Genomic DNA, 16,793 nt, shown 5'->3' on the forward strand with positions numbered 1-16,793 from the left:
AAGTTAATGATTTATCATATATCCATCTGGTAGACTTCAACAATTAACATTTAAAATAGGAGTTTACACTACATGAAAAATGTTTACCTATTCATGGTAAATTTTTAAAAAAGCAAACCAAATTATGCATATTGTACCATCACAAGAACATTAAAAAAAAAAAAAAGTACCACAAGCCAGAAAGCAATACACTAAAACATTTACAGTGACTTCTTTTTCCCACTGGGTGGTAAAAACGTGATTGTCTTCTATCCCTCATCCTTCTATTCTATATATTTTCCAAATTTTCCATACTGACCTTGGTATTTTTTAAATAGGAAAAATACAAAATAAAACTTAAATCTTAGCAACAACAAAAAAAGTAATTTGGGCAGGGACAGGTCACATAAGGCCTCAAATGCCAGGTTAAGTAGTGTGCCTGTGAGTCATCCTGCATTGAAAAGCTACTGTGGTTTTTAAGCAAAGCAATTAGGACATCATAAAAGGCCCATGGAGGATGAGTGGGAGAAGAGTAAGACTGAAGACAGGGGGAAGAGTGGGAGGGTACTGTGCTAGTCCAGGTACAAAAGAATGAACAGAAACTGAGGAGTGCAAGTATGGATGGAGAAAAAGAGCTAATACGAGAAATGTCGAAAAAAAGCACTGGTGAGTCCTAGTGACTAATTCAGCATTGAAGAAGAAGGAACCAAACGCGATACAGGGTTTTGCTGAACCAGGAGAATGGGAGTATAATCAGGTGCTATAGTTTTCCTTATTTGGCTCTAAGGAAGAGCTCTGGCGTGAAGACTGTTCCTCACATCTTGTTTTCCAGTTGAGATGCTGACTTATTTTCTTTAATATTGTAAAATTTGGATGATAATTATCACCTCTGTGAGATTTCAAGGGAGAGAAAACAAAACAAAATAGAAACCCCTTCTCAATGCTGAAGATTGATTGCAAGCTTTAGCAATGCCCAAGAGGCATCCCTGCAGAGGCAGCATGTAGTAGGAACTTGACAGTTCCTCTGTTATGTCACCCAGTAGGTCTAACACACCGTATACAGTTTACTACCTAATTCCTGTGAAACTTGGTGACAGCTTCAGATAAAAGGGAAATATGTATTCTTACAGGAGAAATTCATAGGCTTTCTTTTTGATTTGGAAAAACAGAGTTTGGGGTTTGGTGGCAACTAAAATACCACTTCCTTCTTAGGAATATCAGTATCTCCAAGTATTTTCTAATATGCACAAGCAACTGTAACATCAAGAAATTTTTAGGAAACAACCCTGCATTAAAACAAAGTTACATACTGAATGTTATCCTTAAAGATACTTCTCAGCATCAGAATTAAAAGGCTACATATTACTAAGTCATTAGTAGCAGCACTAATCCTATTTGTTTCCTGAGTCACCAAATTGGCAACTAATAATAGTATTACCACCCCCAGACAAGAAGAGGCTTCACAGTGCAGGCACCATGAGGTGAATTACCTGTCTACTGTAGAGAAGAGCTCTTATAGCTAATTAAAGAAGAATCTAAGACCAACTGGCCAGAATTACAGAAAATAATACACAAAGAAACTGCAGATTTTCAAAATTTTTGTATTATTTTACTCTCACTAGAAATGTATGAGAGTTTGGGCAGTTCTCATTCTTGACAACACTTGAGTTGTTGGTCTTTTTAATTTTTTAATAAATTCAACCCTACCATTAAAAATAATAATAATAATATTACACAAAGATTGAAAAGAAAAAAAAAAAAGCCATGCAATAGATTTGTGGCCTCACATACCTGGCATCAAGGAACCTTGATCTTAAAATCATAACTGCTTCACAAGTGCTTTGTTTGAGCTGCATTTGAATGGAACTAAATTTTCGATGGATGATGCCCACCATTCTTTCAATCTCTTTTGGGGAAATGGGACGTGTTCTACTCTGCTCTCGGAGAAGGTTCATCACGTGTGTAGTGAATTCATTACATGCCTGTAGGGGGGGAAAAAATCACTCCTTAGGAATCTGGTATTTTATATTATCACACCCAGACATTAACTCATCTGAATTTCTACCTCATTTGCAATCGCCAATGGCATTATGCAGTAGGTGGGATAAAATGAAAACCAAGACACTTGTGAAATGGCAGTAATAGTTAGATGGGGCGCAAGAATTCTGAAACTATGAATGGCCAGGCATGCAAGGGAAACACAGCACTCAACTGCCCTTCCCACCACCCTTGTCCCAGTTCCCACTGGAGGATGCTCTCTACTAACTCCTACATATAAGTACAAATACATGTCAATCGTTAATACTAAGCATCTCCTGTTTTCCTTGGGGTTTTACATTTATTCAACAAATGTTTACTGAAGCACTACCAAGTTCAAACTCTTCCAAGAGCGATTAAGGGACACATAAATGAGCAAGATGTGGACCTGACTTTCAGTGCAATAAAATATATAAAAAATAAATCCTTAAACAAGGCAGGCCACCATGCAAAGTATCACAAGAAAATATGAATAAGTGCTTCCTAAGTTTCAAGGAGGAAGTATTCTCATCTGGAAGCAGAGATCACTTCATGGCAAAAGTGACATTAGGGCTTTAAAGAATCGGTAAGATTTTTGAAAGGTGGAATAAAGGTGGAAATCAAGAGGAATTCCAGGCACAAGGAAAAAAACCTGGAAATAATGGTATGTAGCAAGTCCAGAGGGACAGAGAGAATATGTAAAGGAGAAGAGGGGATTCAGATTCGTGCCAGTATGTAAAGGGCCTCTGATGCCATGCCAATGTTCTAGTATAATTTAGCTGTGGCGCAGGCCTTATTTGTGGATATACACCATTCCTAAAAGATGGGTAAAGCAGCTCAACTCCTTAGGGGAGGGGAAGCAGGAAAATAAGGATCAGATTTGGGTCTCAAACTTTTTAGTTAACGATCCTCAGTCCCTGCCTCTTTCAGCTCACCTATATTCTTTAGATCTACAAAACCACGTAACTGGACCTACACAGAAATCCAGTATTGCCTTGGTAAATAAAGCATCTGTCTACATCTCTGGATAAAAAGAACATCTTCTGGCATTTTTGTTTAAAAAAAAAAAAAAAAAGACAGGAAATTCTGTGTATTATTGCACAGATGCCCCTAGTAGGGTGAGCAGACAGAACAACCATTAACCATGGCAAGACACATTTTGAAGATATAATAATATCCACTTCCCTACAGATATCCTGAACATACAGCACATAATGGTTTGTCTAAATGCTCCTTAGAATACCAACCTTTTAAGTGCACTGGGTGTTACTTTAAGCTTTTATGGAGATTTTATATAAATATTTCTAAGGTGAGGTAAAATGAGTCTTGCTTACCAAAGTTTTTATTTTTAAAATATGTTTAAGTCCTAAGAAATTTAAAATTCCTTGTGAGTGGTGACTCTGGGATTCTTCAGAATGCAGATTTGTGCAACACACACAGTAGGTATCCTATAAACATCTATGGATTGGTGGGGTTTTGTATTACAATTCAAGAGTAATGTTGATTAATATCTCTAAATACATTATCCCTGAACATTTATAGTGAAGAATTTTTAACCTGCAGCCCATGGATAGATTTAGAATGTCCATGTCAAGTTGTATGCACATTTGTCTTTCCTGAAGGGACAACCTGTGGGGTTTTTGTTTGTTTTCATTACAGATTCTTAGCTAGTCTATAATTTTAAAAGGCTAAGAATTACTGTCCTAGGTTATGGCACAGCAAAACATTAAGGAACTTTGCAGTTCTAAAACTGGAAGTTCTTTCCATCTTTAAGGAAACCATAATAAAGAACAGTAAATTTAAGATTTTCCCCACTATATTATCAACTCAAACTATCTTGTGCCAAGCCAAAAATAAGTAGTCACCCTGTCAAGAAATATATGTATAGATTTTTTTTCTTGTACAATACTTTCCCTAAAGAGATGTTCATATAATTTCAAATTACATAATTTGACAAACTCCAGCCCTCAGTTTTCTTATTAGTAAAATGAAGAAAAGTAAACTAGAACAACAAGCTGGAATCAGCAAGATCTGATTAGTTCTAGCAAACTGGAATCAGCAAGTTCTGATACAGACTTCTATAGCTAGTTCCAAAAAATGTTAAAACAGTATGTTTGGGAAATGTGGGGTTAACCAAAATTTTAAAGGTGTTTTTTTTGAGGGGAGTGGGGGCAGGATTCCTCAGTACTTCCAATATGCCAATAAGCATAACAAATCTTCAAGGGAGAACGGTGTATCCAACTTTTCCCAAATAAATTTGGTCACAAAACCTCTTTTCTCTAGAGCAGTGCTGTCTAAAAGAAATACATTGTGAGCCACATATGAAAAAAAGAATTGGGGGGTCGTTTAATGTTTTTTCTATTGCATTGATTATTTTCCAAATGTGTTTTATTTTTCACATATGAAATTTAAAAATTTTCTAGTAGCCACATTAGAAAAATAAGAATCAGGTGAAATTAATTTTAACAATATATTTTATTTAACCCAGTATATGAAAAATATTAACATTTCAACACAATATCTTTAGAAAACTGTTAATGAGATACATTACATTCTTTTTTTTCATACACTTTGAAACCCAGTATATATTTTACATTTATAGCACATCTCAGTCCAGATTAGCTAGATTTCAAGGGCTCAACAGCTACAGATGACTAGTGGAAACCATATTAGACAGCACAGCTCTACAGTATCTTGTGGACCCATGTAGTAAGTAAGAAAAACTCTTTGGCAAACAGTATAATAAGTTATCTTTGGTGTTTCTTTTTTATTCTTCATTTCCATGCATTCACACAAACCCACCAAAAAAAGGTAGTTTCAGTTAGGAACATCCTTGGTGAAGCAAGAGGAATTACTCATTTTATTACATCTCAATCCTTGACTATGACTTCAATATTCTGTGTGATAAAATGGGAAGCACACCAAAAGCACTTCAATTGCTTATCAAAGGATGGTTGTCTTGAGAAACAACTCTTGTGTGATAGTTTAAGTTGTGAGCCGATGCTGTCTTTTTCACGGAACACCTTTTTATTTGAAAGCAAAATCAACAAATTATTATAATTATTCAGACTTGGGTATCTGTCAGATATTTTCTCAAAAATGAACCGAGCAAGTATGTCACATTAAGGAGAACAGAGGACAGTAGTTGTGTCAATGATGAAATTTGACTTTTCAAGTGAAAATTATGATTTTGGAAAACTTGCATCCACTTCCTTGAGCTTGATAGTTTCCTAGTAGACTTTCTGATTAACTTGGTGTTGATATTAATAAATATGATATTTTGATATTATATAATGTAAAATGTTAACATTGGAAGATGTACATAACTCAGCGAAACAATATTTTCCAAATGATCAACGCATGATGTTACAAAAACATGCACAGGTAGAAGAAGATCCATTCAAAGTGCACACTAGACCAATGGATTTTAAAGGAACATGGTACAAATAGTTGATATGATTTCAGACTCATTATAACTAACCTTTAAGACACTACAACTTGTCAAGTGTTGGTATAATAACAGAGAAGAATAGCCATAATTATCTGAAAAGGCTATTAATATACTCTTCCCTTTTCCAATGATATATTTGTGTGAGGCTAGGTGTTCTTCGTGTACTTCAACCACATGACAGAAGACTGACCGCAGAAACACATATGAGAATCCAAGTGACTTCTATTAAGCCCAACATTTAAAAGTTTTGCAAAAATGTAAAAGCAACGCCATTCTTCTCACTAAATGCTGGGTTTTTGTTTTTTGTTTTTGAAAATACAGGTTTTAAATTACAGTGAACAGATAATGGTTTATTATTGTTTTTTTAGAATTAATACAGACTTTTTTTCCCTCAGTTTTAACTTCCATTATAATAAATGTTGATAGATATAACCCACTATACAAAAGCTCATAGAGAGTCTCCAATAATTTTTAAGAATTCAAGTCCTAAGACCAAAATGTTTGAGCACTGCTGTACTGGAGTATTTCTAATTTGCACACGTAACAATGCTAATTCCTATAAACCTAGCTCACACATTATCGTAACATATATCTATGACAGAGTATATGTCTTGATAAATAATTCAAGACTCCTGGGTGTGATACCTGAGTTTTTGTTTGTTTGTTTTGTTTTCAGTTTTTCTCTGGCTGTACTTTAATTTCTCCAGAACTAATGTTTGCCTATGGTTTCTAAGAAGCAGCCACAGGCTTGTGTGAAAAACAAGGGTTAAAAGCAAAAAGTTTCTGCACCTAAAAACTCATAATTTCCTAAAACATTTGCTGAATGTCTCACAACTTATTAAGTGAAGTCATCTATGAATGCAAATGCTGATTAGCAATTTGGCAATAGCCCAACATTCACAGAATTCACATAGCTTTTCTTTAAACCAATAGTTCATACATGATTAATTAGAACATCTCATTTATGTAGTGTGCACTTTAGCTCATTACTCTAAGTAAAATTCGTTAAGTATTTACATTTAGATAATTAAAATCTGGGTACACCCTTAAGAAAGATGCATACACTTTAGGCAAAGTGATTTTTTTCCTTTATACCACTGAAAGTAAATTACAGCCTCATTTACAGCATCATCTGTACCAGTTTCAGAGCAGAGCACAGTACTGCCTCATCTCCAGTTCCTTAAAAGCTATACATTTTTTAAACATATAAGTGCAGTAAGAATGATCAAATGATTGCAGAGTTGTTTTGAAGGGCAACCCAACCACACACCAGCATCGATGCTGTTTATAATGTAAGATGCTCACTTCAAACATTTATCGTATCCTCTGTCATACCTACAAGACTATATTATTAAAATAGACATTGGAAAATTTTTTCACTGCCTTATTATTTTTCCAAGTGAAATTGTCAGTTAAGAATTTTCTGGTCAACGTCCACAATACAAATGTAGAAACACCTTGGTTAATTGGGAGATTTAGGAAATGAGAGTTTCGATCCCTTGAATTTTCTGATTTACAAGTAATGGCAGAAACCTCTTTTTCTTTTAATCCAGCTGCTGAAATTTATCTAGGATGCATTTTTTTTACATCCTAGACAATTTTTGTTTGCAATGTAACAAAAACATACATTGTAAAAACATAAAGTCAACATAAGGTGTGGAAGGCTTCATCTGATAAAAAATATTTTCAACCAATTCTTATCATGAGCCTTTCTCCTTGCCATTTGTTCCTTTCTCCTTAAAAATCCAAACCAAGTTAATACAATTGAGGATTTGAAATTTTTGGATTTTTTATAACATTGTTAATGATATTTGTTAGCTAGTAAAACTTGTCTCCTCAATAGCCATACATATTTGGTTTACACTCAAAACTAGCTTTCAGGGTTTTGTTTGTTTTGTGGTGGTGCTTTTTTTGGTGATGAATTCAAAATTCAATCCCTTTCTTGCCTGTAAGTTTCCATCACTGAACATAAAAAAGTAAAATCAGACAGTGAGCAAGCACTTACTTTAGAGGAAGTTTTAAAATGGTTCATGATCAGATCTAAACACTGAATTGGCCTTTTGTAACCATCTAGAGAAGCTGATTGCAGACACCAGGTCATAATACTCCCTCTTCTAAAAATCCACTCTTCAAAAAAAATAATAAATCTGTACTAAAAGCTAATGACTCAAATTTGCATGTCTCCACTTTCTAGATGTCTTCATAGCCTTGCAAGTAACTCTAGTCCAATATTATAGATTTTCTATTTACGTAATGCTTATTAAATCAACAAATTCTTCTTGCTTTAGGATAAGAGTCAACATTCAAAGATACTTTCTAAGCCAACTAGAATGAGACCAATATGCCTAAAAAACAGTTGCAAAGATGAAATATCTATCTTTTTTTTTTAATTGGAGTATAGTTAGTTTACAATGCTGTGTTAGTTTTTGCTGTACAGCAAAGTGAATCAGTTACACAAACACGTATGTCCACTCTTTTTTAGATTCTATCATACCCCAACACGTCTTAACGTAATTAAGTGGTTTATGGGCCTATCTCATGAGGGTTTTGTAAGGATCATATTCTATAATACATGCTAAATTCTTTGCAGAGTCTGGAACATAATTAACACTTAATAAATGGCAATTAATGACAATGGAAATGACAATTTTATGAAATTCATATTTCTGTGTGTGTCATTCGGCAAGTTAAGTCCCTACGCTGATTACATAATATAGTTGTGCCTTCCCATTGCCAGAATAAATACAAACACTGCTTCCAAAGAAACTGAAAAAAAAAAAAGTATTCAAATGTAAAACAATTCATTTCACTAATCAAGCCTGTGGTCAAAGATACATTTGGTACATAAAGCCAACAGACTAGAAACTTGGAGAAAAAAAAAGGGAACACTCAAACACTCCTTCCAGCCAAGGAAAAGATCCAGTATTAAAGCTGACAAGAAGTAAAATCCTTCTCTTGGAGCAATGAATGATAAAACCTTGCTTGGGAAAATGAAATATAAAGTTTACATCAGGTAGCACCCTTTTGTCTTTCCTGCTATTTTTTAATTAATTAATTAATTTGCTATTAAGAAGAAAACAGCAAGATGGGATTAGAAGTTTGTGGACTACACAATCTCTAATGTAATAATATCAGCATTTTAAAACCTGATTAAAAAAAATTCATTACAAGCAAAGGAGATCTTGCCAGCAATTATAAACACATAACCTTGAGAGCCTCAAGAAGCACAAGGCCATGTCTTTACAGTGGTTTACGTTGCACACTCATTCTCCACCCCCCCCACCCCCCCCCCCCCGCAATCCCCTGTAATCTGAAAGTCTTCCATTAGCTAAACAGTACCTAATTGGTCTTGAGCATATTGAGTGTTACATGCTTGGCTCCAATGCTTTACCTGATTTGAGGTGAATTCAAAAGACATCTGTAAACTCAGAAAGCAGGTTCCTAGATGCTTGGAGGAGGGTTGGGACCCTTACAACACTTTTGCCTTCAGCAAAAATGTATTTCAATATAATTATAGTAGATAGCTTTCAATATGTCATCTCGATTATAGCAGCTGTAAATTATGAAGTGAATTGCTTGTGTACAAGCATTTCTTCTGGTACAAGCAAAGTGGGAGTGCTGCATAGGGCATGATATATATCTTTTCCTTTTTAACTGAGAACAAATCTCTAAGTCAAATTTCATTTGCAGAAACCAACATATCAATTTCCCTTTGATAGAGAGGTAGAGGAAACAAGACGACCTTCAACTCTTAAAAACAGGCTTCCCAGGACCCTTGGCTCAAGTTCATTAGGAATTCACCTATTCTAATAGATGGGCCTTTAATTATAAGAGCATATTTGAAAGGTATAGTAAAAATATTTTTCAAAACTTGTAGCTAGTCCCATCCTATCGTTTAGGACAGCATATAAGCCTCCCTTGCCTGGCTGCCTTTGGGTCTCATAATTATATGGGGATCCTGCATATACAAAATAAAAAATTTGTTTTTCTCCTGTTTAAAAACAAAACAAAACAAAACTTGTACCTAATCAACAAGAAGACAAAGAAGCAACCAGGTTTTCCTCCCAGGTAAAGAGGAGGGCAGCGCACCCAAGACAAAAGGATTACAACACAGTTGCTGCAAGCTTTGAAAAATTATCATCATATTCCTCTTGGGTGTCAGGATCAACAAGAGAAAAGTAAGATAGTTTTGGTTTTCCTTTTAGGTGGTAGTAATATTCAAGAACCTTACTTTAATATATATTCTATGCCTAATATTTCAAATGCATTTATAAGTGAAATTAGATGGTTATCATTAAGAATCATTCCATCTGAGCCTATGTAATGTAAACATATGATCAAAGGACATTTTCTGGAGGAAAAAAAAAGGGACAGGATTCTAAACACAGTACCATTTCTAAAACATACACAGAAAGCTGAGCCTTGCAGCTTGGATTTAATTTTGCTCTAACTGTAGCTCTAGTCTGCTTAGCTTTGTAAATGTGGCTGCGTTTATAAGGTACTTTAATTTACTGCAGTGGTGGTGTTTGTTAATTTTACGGCAATCTAAATCTAAACAGGCTTCAGATACATTTTCATTACAGCTTCCTTGCAAAACACAGTGGAGTGAATAGCTCTAAGATTCCGATGTAGTTTATTTCTTTTAGTAAAAGGCTCAACACAATTTTCTGACAAAACCTCTGCCTTAACATATATGTTCTTCCTATCTACTAATAAGCTTTCTGTCACTCAAAGTACCCATGTTCATGTACTTTTAGGAGGAAAAATATAATTTCTGTAAAGTGGTTAAAACAGTTGGTTTTCTTCCATCTCTACTCTGATCCCATCCCAAATGCAATCCAACACGGGAAAATCAGAGAAAAACCAGAATGTATCTGAATTATTTGCAAATTTTAATTGCTAAAAACAAGATAAGAAAACCAAAATGGAGTCACTTATGCTACACCCCAAGTCACCCAACCAAGACTACTTAATTACAGTTTCAGCCTCTCCTAGGAATGTAAGCTTAAACCAGTCAATCTGGAATACTGGGTCAGCACTAGTGAGGTAATCTGCCTGATAGACCCTGCCATGCCATAAAGGAAGGTGACCTTGCCACAACCAATCCTCTTTTTGGTATTATAACTTCTTTGCCCAGCTCCTGTCTGCCTATAAGAGTCTTCCATTTTGTGTATCTCCTTGGAGCTCCTTTCTATGTGCTAGATGAGATGCTGTTCGATTCATGAATCACTGAATGAAGCCAATAAGATCTTTAACATTTACTCAGTTGAAGTTTGTTCTTTAACATACATAAGTAGCAGCATAATTCAATGGAAAAGGAAGGTATATTGTCAGAAACTGATTTCAAAACCTGATTCTGACACTACTTAAATGTGTGACATTGCACAAATTACTTAACCTGAATCTCATTTTCTCATCTGTAAAATGGAAATTATAATACCATCATCTAGTTTAGAAATGCCAACCTTCATCTCACCTAGTTCTTCGTAGCTCTTCTAGTAACCCCAAAGTATATCCCTGGAAGTTCTATCCCAGATAAAGCCCTGTATCCCAAAAATTTGGAGGAAAAAAAAAAAAAGACTATCTTATGCCAACTCACTGATCTGAACAACAGACAGAAGAGCCATAAAAGCCAGCTTCACAGACAACGCAAGAGAACTGAATGCTGCTATGTTCTCTCTAAAACAACAGAACCTACAGGAGAAAATCTGTAAATTTCTGTTGAATCAGCCAACTAGTTGTCATACTTTGTCCATAATACTGCACAGATTTCATATCAATATATCTATATTTTCCCTTCTGAAAGTGTTAAACATGAGAAAGGAAATATATACATTCAATGGTTTTTATTAGGCCACTGAACATATCTAGAAATAAGATTCATGATTACATTGTAAAACTCACTTCCCTGTTTGATATTTAAGACAAAAATACATACTACAGATTAGTCTATGAAGAACTTGTGTGTACATGTATATTTTTAAAGCAAACAAAACAAAAAACTTGGTGACAATGACTGATGCCAATTTCATCCAACTTCCAACAGGGCTAAAGAGAGAAAATGAGGCTGGTGTGAAGAAATACGGCAGGAGATAGCAAGGAACTACCTCAATTTCTCAGCTAAAAAGACAGACCATTTGACCCCTAATACTATAGATCTTTCCACACAAGGTGACTGATAGTATTTATTTAGTAAGTATGTACAGATATATTCAACATAAAGTTATGCAATTAGGGTTATACCACAAATTAGAGCTGTTTTGTACTGTTTATGCTCAGGGCAACCTTTTCAACCACGACTTATTTTGTTTACTCTCAATTATTCATATGTCAAATCAGAAAGCTCATTTTTTAAATATATACATACATAAGACCATTTTTTCCAAAATTCTTATTTGCACATCTTCCACCAAAAATTATTCCTGCGAATGAGACTAGAGATACAGTATGAGATCCCAGAAAGCCTATTCAGAAAAAAAAAGGACAACATCTTATAATATTAATTTCTATTGTATTTTAACATAAAACTATATAAATCTTTCTATCATTCCTCAAAACACACTCACCTCTGGGACAGAATCCAGCATTTGCTTAATAATATCGTATCCAAAATATTAGAAAAGGCAATGAAAATAATAATATGTACAAATGAAACTATATAGGGAACTTTGAGGAGAAGTCAATATTAAAATTGACCAGGGCATCGTATTAAAGTGTTTGTACTTTAATAAATGCCTGACTACATAGTGAAGTATTTATGGGTGAAATGACATGCCTAGGACTTATTTTAAAATACTTACACGTCCCCCAAAAAAAGAGTGGGGGCAAGGTGAGACAGACAAAATAAGATTGACAAAGTGTTTGCCTGTTTACCTGGATGATGGGTATCTAGGAGATTCCTTAATTTAGGCTGAACTCTATAAAACTGCCAATACACAACAGTTTATGACTTCAAAACCTGGCAATTTCACTGCATTCAGCTTAATATTCTCTTTATTTTGGGTATATTTAAACATTTCCATAATAATATTTTTTTTAATTACCTTTCAATGAGAATTCCTCAAACTAAGCAGGTTTTTAGCCTTAAACGACTAACTATGATATGTTTAAAATGAAGCACCAACATTTTACCTTGTTTCACTGAATCTAAGACTTATTCTTCCCCACATTTTAACATCTCTGAAGTTTGGAAGCATTTTACTATCAATGGCATGTTATATTTCAATTGGGAAGTTAATTTTTTCTTGGTGGTGGTACAGAACACAATGATATGGCTTAAAATCAAAGATATCTTAGATTCAATGAATTATGGTTAATATAATTGCTGAGAATAGCATTTCTAACTCATACTTTCTATTCAGGAATTTAGTACACAATGCCTAGAGTTCCCTGCCCCAGCAAAACCTGTAATTATCTTGGGAGGTCTCCACAGAGACAAAGGCCAGAACCTGCTTACTTTGTGAAGTTGGCTCCCTCCCCTTAGTCTGGCATAATCCTTAAGAATTAATTCCTAGGAGGATTGTGGAGCTCACAGCATAGCAGGCAGAGCTCACTATGCAATGCTTCCCTTTAAAAGTTGTTATAACAGCTATGAACAAGGCCAGTGCATAAATGTTAATGATACAGAGCTTTGACGAGCACCAAGCAGTGAGGTTAGAAGGGAAGGATGGCTGCAGGTATGGTAGTAAGGGCACGTAAAAGTGAGGAATGAGTAAAACTAAAACAAGTAGATGGGATAAAATAGGTTTAGCTTCACCTCTAAAATCGCAAAGGGACTTCATTTCATGAATCCAACAATTCACTTATATTTTTTGCATTGACCTTACTTGTTTTGCTCTTTCTGTTAACACCTACCCCTCACAGCCCTCAGAATTAGTTAGCGCAGTCTATTAGAAGAGCAACAGAGGGTTTGTGCAGGACTATGAGAGTGGCGGCTGCTGACCTGTTCATATTTCTCCAGTTCTGTGTGATAGATTTGTCTGATCTGGGTCAATTTGGCTCTGTAATCTGAGTGTTCAATAGAGTTATCTGAAGAACCTCCAGAGGCTGCCGCGGCTGCAGCTGCTGCCGCCGATCCCCCACCTTTCTCAGGACCTGAAACCCCTTCTGCCAAAAGCATATTGTCCAGTCTCATTAGCTGGGGATCGGGAGGGTCCTCCTCCTGGGCTCCTCTGATGCTGAGACCTTCAAGGAGAGAGAGAGAGAGAGACACAGAGAGAGAAGAAGCGAGAAACAGGACAAACAGTGTGAGTATTTTATTTATTTGAGTAAATGATCAAACAACATCAGTGCACTGCAATTCATGCTGAGAATTTCATTGTTCACATTTTATCAATAAGCATAAGTATGAAAATTCTTATTACTTCTATGAAATTTCTAGAATCACCCTCTCTCAATATATCCCAGATTGGATCCTTGGAAAAAAGTAACCCTGGCTTCTCAGAATTTAGAATATGCCAGATTTCGATGATTTAAGCAAAAATGGGAAGGCAGTAAAAAAGTCAAGATTTTGAGAAAAAAATAATAATTCCAAGGATATAAAACAAACCTATCAAAAGGTGGTTACTCTGTTTCCCCATACAGTTGGAAGAAAAGAATTTAAAATCCCATAATTAATTCACAAGCTATACCCAAAAAATAGAAAATGAACATGATTAGATGGACTTTTTCAACATGTAATTTCAGGGAAAGAAGAGAAATACATACATTATGAGGTAATTAGCTATGCTTTAAAAATAGATATTATTAAATGAATTTGTTAAGCAATTGCCAGCAAACTATAAAACCAGGACACCAAATACAGTATTGAAAACATACCATCAACATGGCAATACAGTGCTGGGCACAGTAGTCTCAATCTAATTTTGCTTTTAAATCAAGAACTTCCTAAGTGATGCCCAGTCAGCAACCTCATCTGAGTACTATAGATCACAGCTGAAAATTCATAGGTTTAATCAGGTCACATAGGCTTTCTGCCAAGATGTTTTCAACAACACAGAAGACAAAGTTTTAAAATAATTATCATGGTATAAAAAGCACTGGAGTCATGACAGCTCAAAATCAGCATTTTCATTAATGTGTAACATAATCTAAAATATCCCAGCCCAATTAACCTCTGTAAATCTGTTTAAAAGCTGGTTCCCCATACTAGTTACAAGGCATCTTGGGGAAGGAAGTTGGCATCTTGCATGTCTGCATTTGGATTCTGCCTTTTGCGTCTGTGCCTGTTGTTGTTTATCCACAGTGATGCACACTCTGTGTCTAGTGTAACTTACATGACAGTAACATCTATAAGCTGCCAAGTACTCAACCGAGCACCAGCTCTGTGATTTTATATGCCAACCTAAAACCACCATCAATTCTTTTTAAGAATAGATTTCATTCCTGGATGCCCTGAATTATACCCACAGCGTGACAGAGCTCTTGGTTGCCTTAACTCAAACACACAACTTTAATTTCCTCCCTCAAAACACTTTAAAGCTGTCACTTTCATTTAAAAATATACTTCAGAATAATTTTAACTGGATAATAAAACTAACTCACAATAACTTAAAATTATATCTGTTGCTTGTTCAGAGGTAAATAAGGTTTGAAAACCACAATATATTAAGACAATAAATTCTTTTAGGGGACCAAAAAGTTAGATAAATCTCTTAAATAAGATAAAATCAGTATCAGCACATTGCTGATAATTAAACATAGACAAACACGTATTTGCTATTTCTTCTAGATATAGAAGAAACTGCCAAATATTGGCTACATTATTTTTAATTTAGCATCTTTCATTTTCTTTCCTTCACTTTGTTAGATGTTAAAATTTCATGGCCTAGAATGCTTGTAGTTTCACATACCAAGTTTTTTGTGCATTTGGCATGAAGTAAGGACTCACTGAGCAACCTCTTATCGTGCACTTTGGACTCTTTCATTTTTATATTATCTGTTTGACAGTTCCTCAAGTTTCTCCTTCTTAGGCTAAATTTTTGCTCACATTTTTGTATTTGTTGTTTCTTTTTTGTATTTACAGATACTGATGTTTCTCCTGGAAATGTGGGGGGGGGGTTTTGTTTGTTTTTAATCTACCTTCAAGGTTCTCCCAGGTTTCCAGTTTTCCCCTTGTACTTATACATATTGATCTTTTCCCTGTGGACATTGGTGAGGTTCTTTAATCAACATACACAGTCAAAGTTAGTATACCCCCTGAACAGTGTAGCAAACACGAGAAGATGCTCAATGACTAATACGCAAGGAATAGACTATAAGGGAGATAGAAGCAGGAAATTTGTCAGGAAGAAATGCAAAAGACAAAGTAATCACCCATCTATGGCACTTTTATACATACCTAATATGTATATAACACCACCATACCAAATAACACCACCATACCAATAGGAAGCAACCCTTAAACTCAAAGTAGTGGACATATATAAAAATAATTATACGTATGTATTTTCAGCTGGTATAACATTCTCCCCCTGTGACAAATAATAACTCTTACTTCTAAAATCACAAGTAAATCAACACAAAGTTCATACTCCTTTGGATGAAAAGTACTAGAGCATTTTACAATTAGGCAACACTGAGAAGGCTATTTATCAACACTGAAGTCATCTTCATAACTATAGTTAGAAAAGTGAATGGATTTTTTTCTCTATTAAGCAACATCATGATTATGAATAATACTCAGTTTCCAAAATTATTTTTAATTTGAATAGTTCTAATTATTTTCTTAGTTTATGTTCAAATTACTATATTATTTCTCATTTTACCACCTCACTGTTCCTTCGTTACTTGGCTTACCAACCCGCCAAAGTCACACCTTCTGTTATGATGGCTTCCAATCATAACACCCACTCCTCTAGGCACCTATAAACATTTTAATGAACCTAAATTTACAAGAGCCAGAATGAATGAAACTGTGTGGTTATCAAAAGATACTGATATCTTTAAACTGAAACTTAGGAAAACAATAATTTAAAAATTGGTCATTGTTGTTTTTAATCCAAAATGCACACTGGGACATTTGCAGGTTTATAAAGTTTTGTATCTAGGCTCCTTGGTTATCATAGCATTATAAAGTTAAAAAAAACAACAACAACCCTATTTGGAATCTACCTATAACCACAACATTCATTTCAGTATCCCTAAGATTTAGACAAATCACACAAACAAAGTAAAACATTGTTTAACAATGAACTTGGCTTTGTTATAAGCCCACAGTTTTTGCATATCTTTCAGCAAATCCTAATTAGCTGTCTTTCAACATGCTGTGCACCTGCCCCACAGATAATGGGAGAGAGCATCTGCATAGACGACTGCATTCGGAGGGCAATAAATAAATTACAGGTCA

General features: G+C 34.9%; 1 protein-coding gene across 4 annotated transcripts in view; it reads right to left on the reverse strand.

The window, feature by feature from the left end:
* PBX3 (PBX homeobox 3) overlaps positions 1–16,793 on the reverse strand; it is a 221,324-nt gene that overhangs the window by 40,335 nt on the left and 164,196 nt on the right. For all 4 annotated transcript variants that reach the window (XM_057723575.1, XM_057723578.1, XM_057723574.1 and 1 more), the window contains exons 3-4: positions 13,389–13,630; positions 1,771–1,961 (exon numbers count right to left, since the gene is read on the reverse strand). In XM_057723575.1, coding sequence (XP_057579558.1) covers positions 1,771–1,961; positions 13,389–13,630 — 433 coding nt within the window. The remainder of the gene's footprint in view (positions 1–1,770; positions 1,962–13,388; positions 13,631–16,793) is intronic.

The sequence above is a fragment of the Hippopotamus amphibius genome, chromosome 2 (assembly GCF_030028045.1).
Source record: "Hippopotamus amphibius kiboko isolate mHipAmp2 chromosome 2, mHipAmp2.hap2, whole genome shotgun sequence".
NCBI classification, from domain to species: Eukaryota; Metazoa; Chordata; class Mammalia; order Artiodactyla; family Hippopotamidae; genus Hippopotamus; species Hippopotamus amphibius.